Raw genomic sequence first — 17,613 nt, forward strand, 5'->3', positions numbered from 1 at the left:
CCACTCTCACTGGTGTGGAATGACATCTCAGTGTGGTTTTGATTTGTACTTTCCTGATGATGAGTGATGTTGAGCATCCTTTCATGTGTCTGTTGGCCATGTGGACGTCTTCTTTGGAAAAGTGTCTATTCGTGTCTTCTGCCCATTTCTTCACTGGATTGTTTTTCGGGTGTTGAGTTTGGTAAGTTCTTTATAGATTTTTGATAATAACCCTTTGTCCAGTATGTCATTTGCAAATATCTTTTCCCATTCTATTGCCTTTTAGTTTTGTTGATTGTTTCCTTAGCTGTGCAGAAGCTTTTTTTTTTTTTTAATCTATATTTTTGAGAGAGAAAGCCTGAGTGGGGGAAAGGGGTCCCTTAATGCTCCCAACTGTTAATGCTTCTGGGTCCACATGAAAGAAAGCTAATTTATATTCTTTGTTGTAGATTTCCAGTGCACACAGTCAGCAGATGGACGACCTCTTTGATATCCTTATCAAGAGTGGAGGTAGGTTACAAGTCACATCAGAACCCGCCAGAGTCACCTTTTATGACAAGGTTTTGAATATTTTCCTTTAGAGCTCATGGCATATCTTTGAGTAGCGAGAAACATATTTTTCTAATTCCAACTATATTTACTGTTTTAAATCTGCTAAATGAGGACACTAAAACAACTTATAAAATGGAGGAAAACCATTGTTTCAGCTTAAAACAATAACGTAATGTTAGTTTTATCCGTAGATCTCTGCCTTTTGAAAATAACAGACCATCTCAAAAATAGCAAAAGAGAGCCAAATTTAAATTCCACACTGAAAAACTTTAAAACATGTTCCCTATGTATGTCACTGTGATGGGATAAAAGTGCTCTACTTACTTCACACATGAATTCTGTAACAACCACGGGTTACCTAGCTCAGACTGTAGTGACTTTATTAGAATTCAAAGGCAATTTTGAAGCACTTTCTACAGATAATTGAAAATCTTAGACTTTATAGTGTATCATCTTAAAAGGAGATAAGGGGGGCCATCTAGGTGGCCCAGTTGGTTAAGCGTCCAACTCTTGGCTTCGGCTTAGGTTGTGATCTCACAGTTTGTGAGTTTGAGCCCTGCATCAGGCTCTGCGCTGACAGCTCCGAGCCTGCTTGGCATCTCTCTCTCTCTCTCCCCCTCCCCCTCCCCCACTCATGCTGTGTCTCTCTCTCTCAAAATAAACTTAAAAAAAAAATTTTTTTTTAAAGAGACAAGGGATATTAACCACACAAAAAAGAAATCAAGGGTATCTCAACCTCCGCAAACCTATCTTTCAAAACAAATCTAAAAAACAGTATTTTAAAAATTCAACAAATACTGTTTGGGAATAAAATATTCTTAAATTACCTTGATGAAAGGAGTTTTAATCACTTTTTTAAACAAGGATCAAAATTTCCCCATTCATAGCAGCTTATATCCCTAAATAGCATAAGTATTTGGTTTTGAGGACACAGGAAATTCTTGATGTTTGACTATAGCTCTACTTGTGCAAATAGATTTTTTCTTTTCCTAACAACTATACTGGCATCACAAAGTAATTTAAACTCATAGTATATCTACACCATGGAGGTAAAAGAAATAGACATTTCATGGCCTGATTTTAGGATATTTTTAATGGTTTGGGGGTTTTTTTGCCAGATCTGGTGAAAATAAAGATTTTTTTTATATGATTAGAAAGAATAATTTTTACAGCCTAAATTTGGAAATTAAGATGTAACAAAGTCATCAAATGAGTTATTTCCCACAAGGCATGATTTTTTTTTTTTTTTAAATGGCAAAGTATCCAGTGAGTATGTTATTTTATCCTGTTGTAAACCACGGCCAGTAATCATGAGAACAGAGATTTAAATAGTTGATTAAGCCTGGTTACTGAGATCGCGCTGTCAGCTTTCAGAACAATTCTAGGGACGACTACAGGAAGTGAGAAACCACAGACCGTCCTAGAGTTGCACCCCGGGAACAGAAGCACAGTCAGCACACATGGTTGACAGTCCCCAAGCAGGAGTCAGCCTGTAGGTTCTTTCCCTTATTAAGCATCCCGGCCTTTGAGCTGTCACAGCTGTTACTAAATCCACCCTTCCTGGCGTGTCTGCATAGGAACGAAACCAATCAGATACCCTAAGAAAGTAAAAAAAGATACTTTATTCAAGTAAATGTATCTATAGCAACACTGCAATCTAATGCAAATGGTGTTAATTTTCTACTTGATCCAGCAAGGAATAACACATATTTAGTGCTTATTAAGACATTTGCCAGATCGTCAAGATTTTGTATACATTCAGAAAACAAGACAAAAAAGGCAGAAAAATAAGGTGACCCATCTTAAAGAAGAGGGTCAAAGGAGCCGTGTGTTAGCTATAATTCAGAAATAAAAGATGGTGGGCATTGCATCTCTTTCGAACTTTATACAGAACGTATAAAGTTCAACTATAATGATAGTAGGAAAAAGAATATAGTTAGAGCTTTCAGGATATTAATAATGTACTTCATGGCTGCACAAACTGGGAACACAGTTGTGACATTAAGGTTCACTTTAAGGGTGGTTGCTGCTGTGACGGCAGATCCATGGTATCGGACAAGACATGAACCCTGTCTGGAGCCTGAAGTACCTGGGAACCAGGACCCAAAGATCAAATTATCAAATAAACGTAACCATCAGCTCCTCCCTGGTGCCATATCACTGCTTGTCATGCTTACTGCTCTTAAGTAACAAGACTAGAAAGCATATCAGAATGTTATAACCTGAAAATGTTTATTCAGCTAAAAAGAGCCATCATCCTACAGGCGATCAAGGACTCTGACCAATAGCATTCTCTTCCTACCCCTAAGACGGACTGTGTAGAAGTCCTCACAAAATAGCAAAAGAACTGTCCTAATTCATAAAAATGTTTAAACAGTATCACGTCCTTACTTACTAATCACTTCAATTATTTTACACAGAGATTTCCCTCCCTATAAAAGAAGAGCCTTCTCCCATTTCCAAAATGAGACCAGTGACAGCCAGCATCACCACAATGCCAGTCAACACGGTGGTGTCCCGGCCCCCGCCCCAAGTCCAAATGGCACCACCCGTCTCCTTAGAACCCCTGAGCAGTTTATCTGCCAGCTTAGAGAACCAGCTAGAAGCTTTCTTGGATGGAACTTTACCTTCGGCCAACGAAATTGTTCCCCTGCAAAGCAGCAGTGAAGACAGAGAGCCCTTCTCTCTGATCGAGGACCTCCAGAATGACTTGCTGAGTCACTCAAGTGTGCTGGACCATTCACACTCACCCATGGAGACTGCTGAAGCCCAGTTTGCTGCAAGTACCCCCTGTCTGTCACTTGACCTCTCTGACTCAAACTTAGACAACATGGAGTGGCTGGACATTACCATGCCCAACACGTCGGGACTCACTCCCCTCAGCGCCACCGCTCCCAGCATGTTCTCCACTGACTTTCTAGATCCACAAGACCTGCCGTTGCCATGGGACTAACATCACAGATTTCTCGTCCGAGTTCCTGACATCTAAGAAGATGAAGATCGTTCTGAAGAGGGCAGTTTTTAGAGACAGATCCATAGCGGCGTTGTTGCACTTAAAATATGTTGTCATAGAAAGGGTGGCTAGATGGTCACAGCCTGGAAACCAAGTGTGAAAACATGTCATTGCATCCGGCGGTGAATTTCTACAATGTAACATAGCACGGGGCCTTCTGAAAAAAATCACTGGTCAAAGAAGACTCATTCGTTTTTCCAGACTTCAGTAAAGAATGCAAGAGTACCTTTAGATAAAGACATGACAGAGAGTGACGTGTGCAGGATAACTACATGAGGGTTCTCCGTCAACTACATTTAAACCTCTGTGGTCGCTTTAAGACCCCAAATAGAAGGCAGACGGCTCCACTCACAAGAGGATGCCAGTTGAGGGAGGGGAGAGGTCCCTGCACGTGGTGTTTCCTAGAAATGGCCTGAGCCTGGTCAGGCAGCACAGGCAGTGGAGAGAGCGCGCCAGCCAGTTCCGGGACAGCTTCCAGCTGAAGATTTTCGGTTCCATTCAGAAACCAACATAATTTTTTGTGTGTCGTAGTTTATTTTGTGGTTTGGGGAATCTTACTTTAGATTCCCAAATTTCAATTCAAATGGATGATCTTTCACCATCACCAGACAATGTAAAAAAGAAAAAAAAATACGGTCATAAACCACTGTACAAAGTCCACATATAATGAATGAGAACACTGAAAATTCTATTAGCAACCCTCAGGGTTGACTAGATTGATTTTCATGTGTATATTAGACACTTGTCTGTACACTCTCACATGTGGTATGTACAGCCTACACTGGGGTAAGGGATTGGGTAGCCAGCGGTTCTACTTGTTTTAATAACTCGAATATTTCTAGAGTACTTGAGCCATGTGTATTTCTGTATTTAAAGAAAAGCTGACTGATTTCAGGTAACCAGACCCATCTCAAAGAACCCAGGAGGCTCCAGTGTGAACGGTCCTCCTGAGCTGGTGAGTTGCAAAGAGAGGGCAGGGGAGAAGGCTGTCGTCAGCCGGGACATTCCTGCAGCGGCTCGGAGTCAGACTCTCGCCAGGCTGGCCGCCAGCCCCCAGCTCTGGCCGCCTCTCCTGTCGCTTTTCCCTGTCATTTTATAGGCTTGTAACTGGATGTCACACCCGAGTTCTCGCTATATTATCAGGCCGAAGATTGAAAAACTGGAGGTTTTAGTAGTTTTTTTTACATAGAAGTTGTCACGTTTGTTGAGTAGTTTCTGAAGAGTTTTCTAAAATGCCAACTATCACAGGACTTCCAAAATTAGGTCAAGCTAGTCATTTAAGTATACGATAAAATGTAAATAACTGAAGAAAAACCCTGCAATCTACCAAAAAGCGTGAAGGTGTTTGTTACATACCATTGTCATGCTCTACGCCTCGCTTTGTGTGAACCCGAGGGTCAGGTCGATCTCTCTGGGTCGTGAGGTGGTGATATCCCCACAGTGACGTGGGAAGAGCCAGCCTGACCCACTGTCTGGAAAGAACTGGGGAATCACTGCCGGCTTTGCGTTCTGCCGCAGAGCCCACCTCCTTTCAGATTTTTATTTTGGTTTCTAGATCCTACTACATGCAAGGAAAGTTTGTTTTTCCCGTATCCGGTCGCCCCGCACACTGCAGCCCTCTGTGAGGTGGCACTTCCCAAGTTGGAAGCCCTTCTAAGTGGTTCGAGGCAGAAGCGGTTACGCTCAGTGTGGTCTGAGTGAGTTGAGATGGCGAGGAACTGGTAGGCCGGCGCATGCAATCTAGAAACTTCGAAGCAGGATGTACCCGTGAGCAAGGGCGAGGGCGCCAGCCGCCCTCTGGGGACGGAGGGGCCCGTTCGCTCGGGCAGGCCCTTCCTCCTCTCAGGGGAGGTCGAGGCCCGCGGCTTCACTCAGATTGAAACGAGGCTTACGAGGTTGGCACCCGACATCGTGGGACTGCAGGGGACGGTGGCGCCGCCTCGTGCCCCGGCCCCGCCCCCCCCCCCCCCCCCCCCGCTTCCGTCACCCTGAGCCGCGCGCACACGGGGTGTCCCAGCCCTCAGCAGCCCGCTTCGCTCTCGTCAAACAGGGTTTGAAACACGCCCCAGGAAGGCCGCTCTCCGAAATACAGCCGCGGCGCGGAGAAGGCCGTCTCCCCAGCCTGCTCTCTGCCCGCCACGCGCCGCGAAGGTGCCCGCTTCACACGTGCGTTCTCGCCGTCACGTGCAGGGCTTCCTCGGAAGGGAAGGCGAGGAGGCTCCCGTTCGGGGCTCCGCCGGCCTCCCGCTCGCACCATTCCTTCGGGGCCCGGCCGGGGCGGCGAGCCCGGCGTCCGTGCCGTGGGGGCGGCCGCCCGGGGTCCCCGCTTCACGTTCTAGGTCAGAGGGAGGACACGGAGCGTGGGCGGCGTGTGACGAGACCAAAGAGGACACGGAAACGAGGCCCCTGACCTGAGTCTGTGGACGCGATGCAAAGCGCGACGGGAAGGCTGTGCAGTCCAGAGGCCTACTGTTACTGTCCGAGAGGGGTCTCACGGCCGTCGAAACCCAGCGCAGGGTGGCGGTGGACGTTCGGTGTGAACGCCTGTAGCGCAGACGTGCGTAGCGTCGTGCGTCATGCGTCGTCTTGCAGACTGCCATTGGCCAAGGAAACGGCCGGCTCCGGGACGTACGCGTTTCCTCACATCCACGCTTCCTTCCCTAAATGTTCCTGAAACACGACAGAACCAAGCTTGCCTTTCGAGTGTACGCAGTTCTTTCTTGGTCACGTCACTGGGCGGCCGGACGAACAGAAAGTGACACCGAAGCGTCTCCAGCCTTTGGAAGCCCCGGGGGTACGTGGGCACCTTGTCCATCTTCGCAAAGCGCGTCTAGGGAGCCGCTGCAGGCCGGTCATTGGTGGTTCACGTTCTAGCATTCTCCTGAATCGTGCAATCTACTGTACAGTATTTGCCACCTATTTGGACAAAGGCACGGTCTCAATTCGTGGGATTTCTTGCTCGGATGCTTTGTGTTTCATAGGACTATTTTTATAGCACTAGAGAGATCTCATTTCAGTTCCCTTTCTAAACTGCACGGTTCTGTGACCCACGTAACTGAGGCTGCAGGAGGTGCGGTTTTGGAACGGGGGCGAAGGTAGCCTGGTGTTGCCTCCCAGCTGCCGCCTCCTGAAAGCAAAGTCATGGTAATAAGATAGCGCCACGGAACTGTGCAGTCAGCATATCGGCGGCGTGGTGCCCATCCTGTCACCAAAGTTGACTCAGGCTTCCTCTGCCCTTTCAACCCCAATCATTCCAGGCCACACGGCTCTCTTCAGAGCCCTTTCAGAATTCCTAGGCCGAAAGCAGCCACAGGAGCTGGCCAAGCAGCCGTCCCCGCAAGTGATGGGACAGTCCCTCTAGTCTGCCAACAGACTGGGCCACAGAGACGCGGTGAAGGCAGTGGGCCCGCCTGGCCTCATCGGGCTCCTGCCTGCAGTGGCAGTGGGGCAGGGGGAGGGGGGGGGGGGGAGCCTGTGGCACCACCAGGGACTTGTTAGAGAAGTTCGGGGAGAACAGCTGTCCAGTGTCTACCAACAGAGCGACACAGGCCGTTTATCCAGATCCACAAGTAACCCTCCATTTTCCGCCATCCGGCCCTGCCGACGTGTGCAGGCTGGCTCCTGGCGCCAGAGCGGGCTACCACACAAACTGTCCACCACCCTGGAGGCCACGCAGCCCACACCGTCAAAGAACATTAAGCGGAAGGTCAGGTTTATCAGGGAGCACAGCTTACAAGTGCAGAGGTGCGGATTGGGAGAGCATCCTACCTGCGCATCAGCTCATCCTCTGAGTGGTTTCAGTCAAAACTGGAAAATCACCAGAAGCAGTAATTCTCTGTCCTGGTCCCCACCCTCGCTCACTCGCCGTCCGTCCGGGCTGCCTTTCTCATGTGTGAAGTGACTGCCCGCATGACACCCAAGAGGGGTCTGTGTCTTCCCCACTCCCCCTGGCCAACCTGCCTGCAGAGCTGATCTGAAGCCCGCGCTTCATAAAGCTGCACGTTTACAGAGTGCTCATCGCCCCCCACCCCACCCCACCCCCCCACTACACACTGCTCTGCTAGTCACCAGCCAGAAAGGTCACAATTCTGTGACACGAGGATGGCGGTCTCAGACCAAAGGTGCTGTCTGGAATCAAAACAGGCCACTGGCGATTATCAGCACAGCTGTTGTGTTGAACAGAGCTTTGTGCCAACTACTAAGACAAAGCTTTAACCCAGTTCACAGAATCACCGAGACTTGTAACAGTTACCTCTCTACATGATGCTGTAAGGAGACTTGCTAACTTGGTAGGAAGAGGGAGCATTTAGGGAAGGGTTTAGTATCTACCAAAAGTACTTAACCTCAAGTAACCAGTAGTAATGCAAACTCGCTTTAAAGGAACCAAAGGCATTGCCAAGTATTTGCCAAAAGGAGGCACTTTTTATTTAAAATTTGAGACTAACGAGCTCTCAAGAATCAGTCCCAAAAAGGTATTATCCATTTAAGGTTATAGTTTTCACAAAGATGTAGATATTTCTCTGTTGTTTTCATGTAAAATAGTATAGATTTGTTTTGTTGGTTTCAGAAGAATGCATATTTAGTAGTAATACAGAGTTTCTTCCTAAGTACAGGTTAGTTTCCTTTTTTTCTTGCTTGCAGTAGAAACACAGCGTGATAGGTGTTTCTCTTCTTATTTTCATTGTCACATCATGTCTTAGCATCTCACTTTATGAAAACAAGGAGAAAGATACCCATCTACAGAGCCCCGCTTACTAAAGCACTAGCCTAATAAAAAAATTATGGCAATCGGGGGGTCCATTCATGTACTGCCTTTATGTTGTTTTTTAAAAGAAAAACCATGATGCCTTTGTATTTGCTGTTTGCACCCCTGAAATCAATTCCGTATCATGTCTGAACGCCATACATTTTGCACATGTCCTGTACATAGGCAACGCATACTGTATTTTTATATGTGTGCACACTGATCGTCAGATCTTTTGTACATAGTGGCAGTATTGTAGCCGATCGGGAAACGTTTGATATCTCAGCAATTTTGCATTTTTTGTGTCTCAAATAAAAAACATTTTGATGTACTGTGGTTCTTGCTGTGCAGAGGGAGGGCCACACCCTACGGGTCGGGAGAGCCACTGCAGAGCTGGGCACGGAGTTTGGAGGAGACCCCACCTTCAAACACACACCTCACAACACCTGGCCGCAGACGAAACCAGTAGCCTCACCGAGGTGAACTCTAGCTCACAGGCCAAGTGGGCCACCCTCCCCCAAGTCCAGGAACATGGGAGAAAAGACAGAAATCAGGACTGGCCAAACCTGAACATGGCAAGATTTACACCAAAGTCATGTTCATTCTTCTAAGGAAACACTGACGGGAAGATAGGATCAAGTACCTGGTTCCCCCCAGGGAGGTTGATGTGGACATCCGTGGACAGTGAAAACGCGCACACTTTGATCGCAGGAAATGTACCAACAAAATTCCTGAAAGACCCAGATAATCCTTCAATTTAACCAAGTTTAAAACAAAACAAAACAAAACACTACAAGGTGTTTTTATAGACCATACAAAATGTCTTTAGGATTAGGTATTCTTTTAGTAAGATGGCATTTAAGTTTTAACCCAAAAGCCCATGGTTAAAATCAAGTTTTGAGGAAAACAGCATTATATTTTCCTCCTTGCTTTGGAAATAAAATGGTGATGAGCAAATGTGATGGAAACCGTAACGTCCATTTTGATACCTGATTATGAAATAGGCCCCGTGTCAATAGCCACAAAAGGGAAAAAACAAGATCACTGATTCCCTCAATGCAACAAGATGGTCATTAACTGTGACGGTGAGGGACCAAGACAGCCGCCTCAACAGATCAGTAAGTACACGATGCTTCCAAGGGGTTAAAACTTTGTTACTTCCCATGTTACCAGCCAAGGTCCCCCCAGCCCCCCACACTGCGTGGAGAGACAACGCGGTATGAAAGCATGCAAAAGTGCCTCGGCCTTTGAGGAGAGGCCACGGGACAGAGCAGGGAGCTTTAGGTACACACAAGACACAGTGTTTACACACGGAAAGGACACTCCAGGCAGAGAGCGCAGGCTGGGTGAGGTCAGGGTTAACAAGCGATTTGGGCTGAGACCCTCCTCTGCACCCGGCCACAGGCTAGATGCTGGAGTCTGGCTGCAGGACACACTCCACACAGAAAGTCTGAGAAACAAGACTTTTGGGCTACTGGAAAGGTAGGAGGCAGCTGTGCCCTCCAGGGTCCCAGGCCTTGAGGGGCTTCAGCATCTTCTGCGGACCACTCTGTCGGGATGGATCCTACAGGGCCTTGGAAAGCTGTTCAGATCCTGGACACGGCCCTCCCTGAGCATCTTTCAAATGCTGTATGCACATTTGCTCTAGAATCGAGGTGAGTACCAAATCTCTCAGCACAGACACACAGGCTTAGCGATGGCTGGAAGTGCACTGAGCCACACTGAGCCAAGGCAAGCCCAACTTGGTGACAGATGTCAGCTTCATGCCACCGACCCTTTCGTGTGGCCACACGATCCTCTCCAGCGTTTCTCGTCACCTAATGACCATTCCCCCACTGCTCTTCCCACACGTAGCTTAGCTTCTGAGGAGTCTGATGGCTGTTAATTTGAACCAAATTCAGCTTCCAAAAAGAAACCTCACTTTGATATCCTGGCCATCTTTTCTGCTAGTTTTTATGGCAAGTTACTGAAATCATACACATACTGTGTCATGAGACAAAAAACAAAAGATGCTCATCACCTTTCTGAATACCCTCTTGTTGGGCAGGACTGTGTCACAGATCATTCCATGAAGGGACCACGGGAGATGGCCCAGCAGGCGGTCACCCCAGTGGACTCACCCTATGCTACACGTAGTAGACTCAAAAGCATCTAAAACCCAAAGGAAGCAAATGCCAGTGTCGTGTCCAAAGCTGAAATTTAACTGATGAGGAGGAGGGGCCTTTATTCAGGTTGATAGTTAAGAATTTAAAGTGCTTCTGGGGCACCTGGGTGGCTCAGTGGGTTAAGCATCTAACTCAATTTCAGCTCAGGTCATGATCTCCCAATCCATGACTTGGATCGAGCCCCAGGTGAGGCTCGGGGCTGACAGCGTGGAACCTGCTTGGGATTCTCTGTCTCTGTCTCTCTCTGCCCCTCTCATGTTCATTCTGTCTCTCAAAAATAAACTTAAAACACACACACACACACAAGAATTTAAAGCAATTCCCATCAGACACTCCAGTATAGGCCTTCGAAGGTTTTGCTGTGCTCCTTGTCTCAAGGCTGCAAGGAAGTCAAGTCACGCTAAACAGAACGGCCAACAAAGCTGTCTGCCGGTGAGGTTCTCCAGACCAAGAGTGCAGTTACAGTGGTTTTGTTACAACAAAAAAGCACTAGAAAAGGTCTGCGGAGCTGTTGAGACATAGTAGCTTTATGTGCTTTATTTAAATTATGTCTGCCAAGCAACTTGGAAGGCTGACCAGGACATCACATTCACTGGAGATACAGAAGCCACAATGGGCAGACCAAAAAAAGGTACTACGACGGAAAGCTGCTTAACCCTTCTGTGCACGCTCCTCGTACACAGCACTGATGAATGGGAATGCAACCATGGACAGAAACCGAGTCAATGCTGCAAGATCCCAGACCCGGTGCCAAACACTTCGTGCGTATTACCTCATTTAGCCACAAGTCTGTGAGCTTCGAACTGTGATTACCCCCATTTTACAGATGTGGCAACTGAGGACTGAGAGGGGAATGACTTTCCCAAAATTACAAAGAAAGCAAAGCGTGGATTTGAGACTACGCTTCTGATACCCCAGAACCCAGACTATTTCTGCAGACTTGGTGCCCACAACGCTTCATCTCCATTACGATATATTACAGATTCAGTTGATCACAGCTGACTTCATTTACGTCAAAGGGTTCACCCCACCTGGCTGTCTCTCAAGTCTCAGTCTCACACATTTTATGAAGTAGCTACTCCTAGGAATAGTGTGTGGCATTCACGGCACAGCTTTTACCTGGCCAGCCAGCTACAACCTGGATTACACGACCGGGGCGTGGTAAATGAACCTGCTGGCCAAGCCACACGCAATGAGTGACTCCCTGTCCAACACTGCCTATCACAGCTGGGACTTCTGTAGCCACTTAAAGCACGTCCCAAAGCCCAAGAGTTTCAGAACAATTTTACAACACCTAGTCAAGTTGGAGATACAAACTCTGTGACTTAACTTTGTTGGTCTACCTCCTTGAGAAACACCCATGCCCCCAGACAGGTGCCAGAATCAACACTAAAGCATCGTTTACAGAGCCAATGAGAAAAACAACCCATATGCCTTTCAGTTGGAGAACTTTTAAACAAAGCAGTTTACATAAATGAACTACATCAAATGTGTCCGTGTAAGAGAATCTCAAAATGCTTAGGAGAAAAAAGTGCAGGATGAAGCAGGCCTAAGTAACATTTTTTGTTGTTTTTTGCAGGGGAGAGGGGCAAAGGGACAGGGGGAGAGAGAATCTTAAGCAGGTTCCACTCCCAGCACAGAGCCTGGCATGGGGCTTGATCTCACAACCATGAGATCATGACCTGAGCCAAAATCAAGAGTCACACGCCCAACCAAGCCACCCAGGTGCCCGTCAAGTAACATTTTTTTATGTTTATTTATTTGGGGGGCGAGGGGACAGAGAATCCTAAGCAGGCTCTGTGTGGGGCTCGAGCCCACGAACTGTGAGATCATGACCCGAGCCAAAATGAAGAATCAGACACTTAACTGACTGAGCCATGCAGGCACCTGCAAGTAACATTTTAAAACAAGAATGCTGTGTGCAGTTTTCTGTATACAAAGATACTAAGTATAAAAACATGGCTGGTAAAGATTCAAGGTTTCAATTTTTCAATTTCTAAGATCAATTTCAACATTCAGGATACATCTAGAAAGAAAAGGAATTAGGTAGTAGTAGGTATAAAGTAAGTTTCAATTAACACTGAATATTTTATTTCTTCACTGTTTTTTTTAAGAATTCTATAGCCATATAGAAAACCATTAACATTTGCTTACTGGCAGTTGATTTCTTTATTCTCCCCCATTCTTTTCTGTGAATTGGAAATATTTTATGTAAAAAAAGGTTTAAAATAAAGAGAGTTATTAGGGAATACTATATACAATTGTATGCCAATAAATTAACTTAGATAAAACAGACAAATTCCTAGAAAGACACAACTATCAAAAATTAAGAAATCAGAAATACGAATCGACTATAACAAATACAGAAAATTAATTATTTTTTTTAATTTTTTAATGTTTATTATTTATTTTTGAGAGAGAAACATATTGTGAGTGGGGGAGGGGCAGAGAGACAGGGAGACAGAGAATCCAAAGCAGGCTCCAGGCTCTGAGCTGTCAGAACAGAGCCCGACTTGGGGCTCCAACTCACGAACCGGGAGATCATGACCTGGGCCGAAGTCGGACGCTTAAACTGAGCCATCCAGGCGCTCGTGAATTAATTTTTAAAAACTACTAATGAGTTGGCTTCACAGTGGTAAATTCTACCAGAAATTCAAAGAATACCGACTTTTCACAAACATCTTTGAAAAAAATAACTCCTTCTATTAGGTATCACCCTGACACCAATACCAAATAAAGACGTCACCAGAAAAGAAAAGAAACAGACCAGTACTGCTTAGGAGTATACACACAAACAACCAGAAAAAAAAAAAAAAAAAAGACTAGCAAACCAAGTCCAACAACATATAAAAAGTATTATACACCAGGACCCAGTGGGGCATATCTCAGGAATCTAAAGTTGGTCTAACATCTGAAAATGATTAACATAATGCTCAGTATCAACAGAATAAGGTACAAAAGCTATATAATCATACCAGATGAAAAAAGCATCTGACAAAATTCAATATCCCCTCATGATAAAAATACATAATGAACTAGGACTAGAAGTGAATTTTCTCAAACTGATAAAGGTCATCTAAACGAAACCCACAGCTAACATGATGCTTAACTGTGAAAGACTGGATACTTGTCCCCAGGGATCACGGAAAAAACAAGGATGACCACTTTGACCACCTCTGTTTGAAACTGTGCCAGATGTTCTAACCAGGACAATTGTGCAAGAAAGAGAAGAAAACTCATCAGACTGGAAAGGAAGAAGTAAAACTATGTTAATTTATACTAGATGATATGATCTTGTATATAAACGATCCTAAGGAATCCACTAAAAATCTAACATTTCTTTTTTCAAATTTTTTTAAATGTTTATTTTTTGAGAGAGAGGGACAGAGAGACAGAGTGTGAGTGGGGAAGGGGCAGAGAGAGAGGGTCACACAAAGAATCTGAAGCAGGCTCCAGGCTGTCAGCACAGAGCCTGACGTGGGGCTCCAACTCACGAACCATGAGGTCATGACCTGAGCCGAAGTCAGACGCTTAACCACCTGAGCCATCCAGGTGCCCCTGTTGTATTTCTAAACAGTAACAGTGAACAAACCAAAAATGAAGAAAGCAATTCCACTTACATTAGCATCAAAAAGAGTAAAATACTTATGAGTAAATTTAATAACGTAAGTGCAAGACATACTCTGAAAACTACAAAACGGTGCAGAAAACAGCTGAAGGAGACACAAATAAATGAAAAAACACCCCATGTTCATGAATCAGAAGATTTAGTATCTTTACAATGGCAATATTCCAAAAATTGATCTCCAGATTAAATATACTCCCTACCAAAAGCCCAGCTGACTCTTTGCTGGAATGTATGAGCTGATCATAAAATTCATATGGAAATTCAAGGTATCCAGAATAGCCAAAACGATATTGAGAAAGAAAAACAAAGTTGGAGGACTCACACTTCCTGACTTTAAAACTTACTACAAAGCTACATTAATCCAAACTTTGGTATGAGCATAAGGATAGTTATGTATGGGACACCTGGATGGCTCAGGTGGTTAAGCATCTGACTTGTGCTCAGGTCATGATCTCACGGCTCATGGGTTCAAGCCCCGCATCAGGCTCTGTGCTGACAGCTCAGAGCCTGGAGCCTGCTTCGGATTCTGTGTCTCCCTCTCTCTCTCTGCCCCTCCCCTGCACATGCTTGCATGCTCTCTCTCTCTCTCTCAAAAATGAACAAACATTAAAAACAAAAAGGATAGACATATAAATCAATGGAACAGGATTGAGAGTCCAGAAATAAACTCTCATATTTATGACCAATTTAAAAAAAATTATTCTCTTAGAGCAGTTTTAGACTTACAGCAAAATTGAGGGAGGTATAGAGAGTTCTATACACCCTCTGCACCATTATCAACATCCCCACTGGAGTGGTACATTTGTTACAGTTGATGACCCTACACTGACACACCATTATCACCCAAAGTTCATAGTTTACACTAGGGTTCACTCTTGGTGGTGTACATTCTATGGGTTTGGAAATAAGTACCGACATGTATTGATCACCATGCTATCATATGGAGTATTTTCACTGCCCTAAATATCCCCTGTGCCTTCCTATTCATCTCTCCCCACAACCCAACCTCTGGCAACCACTGATTTTTTTTTTTTTTTTTTTTTTTTTTTTTTACTGTCTCCATGGTTTCCCTTTTCGAAAGTGTCACATAGTTGAGAACACACAATATGAGGCCTTTCTTGGATTGACTGCTTTCACTTCAGAATATGCATTTAAGGTTCTTCCATGTCTTCTCGGGGCTTGACAGCTCGTCTCCTTTCAGCACTGAATAACATTCTACTGTCTGGATGTACCAGTTTATTAATCAATTCATCTCCTGGTGGGCGGTTCCCAAGCTCTGGCAAGCGTGAATAAAGATGCTGTAAATAGCTGTGTGCAAGTTTTTGTGTGAATAAGTTTTTGTGGAAAATTGTTCCAATCACTAATCATCAGGGAAACGCAAATCAAAACCATAATGAGATACCCCCTCATACCTGTTGGAAGGACTATTATCACAAAGTCAAAAGATAACAGCTATCGGCAACGATGTAGAGAAATCAGAACCCTTATACACTGGGAACGTAAATTGGTACAATTATGGAAAAGAGCATCAAGTTTTCTCAAAACACTAAAAATACAACTATGTATTAGAACTACCAATAGGTCCAGCAATCCCACTGTAGGAAAACATCCAGAAGAATTAAAATCACTACTCAAAAAAGAGACCTGCACTCCAGTGTTCATTGCATTATTATTCACAGTAGCTAAGATAAGGAAACAACCTATGTGTCCATCGACAGATGAATGGAAAAAGCAAATGTGGTGTGTATACACAATGGAATAGGATTCAACCTTTAAAAAGAAGGAAATCCTGACATTTGCAAAAACATACATGAACGGGAGGACATTAAGCTAAGTGAAATAAGCCAGACACTGACAAATCCACACGAGCTCATGTACATGTGGAATGTAAAAAAGCCAAACTCACAGAAGGAGAGTAGAATAATGGTTGCCAGGGGCAGCAAGGGAGGAGAAACAGGGAGATGTTGGTCAAGGGTACGAACTTTCAGGCATAAGATGAATAGCTTATGGGGATCTAATGTACAACACGGTGACTGTGTTTAATCATACTGTATTATGTACCTGAAATTTGCTAAAAGAGTCAAATTTTTTTTTAGTAGGTCTTAGTTTTCTCACCACATACACACAAATATGGGAACGTTGTGAGGTAATGAGTCTGTTAATTAGCTTGATTGTGCTAATCATTTCACAATATATCAAATCATCACAATGTATACCTTTAAATATACATGATTTTAATTTATCCACAATACCTCAATTAAGCTGGCGGGGTGGATTTAAATGATGAAAGAAAAAAAACAACTGAGGGGCGCCTGGGTGCTCAGTCAGTTAGGCCTCTGACTCTTGATTTCGGCTCAGGTCCTGATCTCAAGGCTCATGAGTTACAGCCCCGCATCAGGCCCCGAGCTAATGACACAGAAGCCTGCTTGGGATTCTCTCTCCCCCTCTTCCCCTCCTCCACTCATGCTCACGCACTCTCAAAATAAATAAGCCTTAAAAAAAACACAACCGAGTATTTTATTATACAACAAACTGTCCTTCAGAACTGAGGGAGAAATTAAGACAGCCCCAGATTAGCAAAAGCTGAAGGACTACATCACTAGTCCTGCCCTTCAAGAAATGCTAAAGGGAGTCCTTCAAGTTGAAATGGAAGAACAGACCGTAATAACCCAAAGTCATGTGAAAATACAAAATTCTCCAGCAAAGGTATATATATGACAAATAAAAAATTGTAATGTTGTCATTTTGGTTCTTATCTTCACTTTTTACTCCTCCATAGGATATCAAGGACAAAATCGTACAAGTAATTCTACATCTACATTAGTGCGTTCATAACATATGATGGAACCTGTGACATCAATAATCTAAGGGGGGGAAGTGAGGTAAAGATACAGGATTTTTACATGTAAGTGAAGTGAAGTAATCAATTTAGATACATTGTTATAACTTTAGGATGTTATATGTAATCCTCATTGTAACCACAAAGAAAATATATACAGAATATACATAGAAGGAAATGAGAAGGGACTCAAAACTAGTCATGACTGGAAAAAAATGATCTGAAGACAAAGGCAGGAAGGAAGGATAGAAATGAAGGATAAAGAAGCCACAGGAAGTACAGAAAATAAATAAAATGGCAATATTAAGTGCTCCCCTGTCAGTAATTAACTGCAAATGGATGAAACTCCTCATTTAAAAATCACAACTTGACAGAATGGATTAAAAAAACAGGACTGACCCAGTTATATGCTGTCTGTAAGGGACTCACCACAGACGCAAGACCATGCATAGACCGAAAGTGCAAGGATGGAAAAACTTATTCCATGCCAATAGTAAACCCAAAAGAGAACAGGAACAGCTACACTATTATCAAACAAAATAGACTTTAAATGAAAAACTTTTACAAGTGATAAAGAAGGACACTAAATAATTATAAAGGGGTCAATTCACAAGTATATAATGACTATACACATATGCACACATCACAGATCTGAAATATATAAAGCAAACATTGACAGAATATACCGATAAC

The 17,613-nt window shown here is 44.2% G+C and overlaps 1 protein-coding gene across 9 annotated transcripts in view; it reads left to right on the forward strand.

Annotated features, from left to right (window-relative positions):
- The window catches only part of MRTFB (myocardin related transcription factor B), a 201,054-nt gene extending 192,435 nt beyond the window's left edge, over positions 1–8,619 (forward strand). For all 9 annotated transcript variants that reach the window (XM_053894394.1, XM_019468630.2, XM_019468636.2 and 6 more), the window contains 2 exons: positions 429–489; positions 2,952–8,619. In XM_053894394.1, coding sequence (XP_053750369.1) covers positions 429–489; positions 2,952–3,484 — 594 coding nt within the window. In that variant the 3' untranslated portion in view covers positions 3,485–8,619. The remainder of the gene's footprint in view (positions 1–428; positions 490–2,951) is intronic.
- The last annotated feature ends 8,994 nt before the right edge of the window (positions 8,620–17,613 follow it).

Source organism: Panthera pardus, unplaced genomic scaffold (genome assembly GCF_024362965.1).
Source record: "Panthera pardus isolate Hobbes unplaced genomic scaffold, ASM2436296v1 HiC_scaffold_5, whole genome shotgun sequence".
NCBI lineage: Eukaryota > Metazoa > Chordata > Mammalia > Carnivora > Felidae > Panthera > Panthera pardus.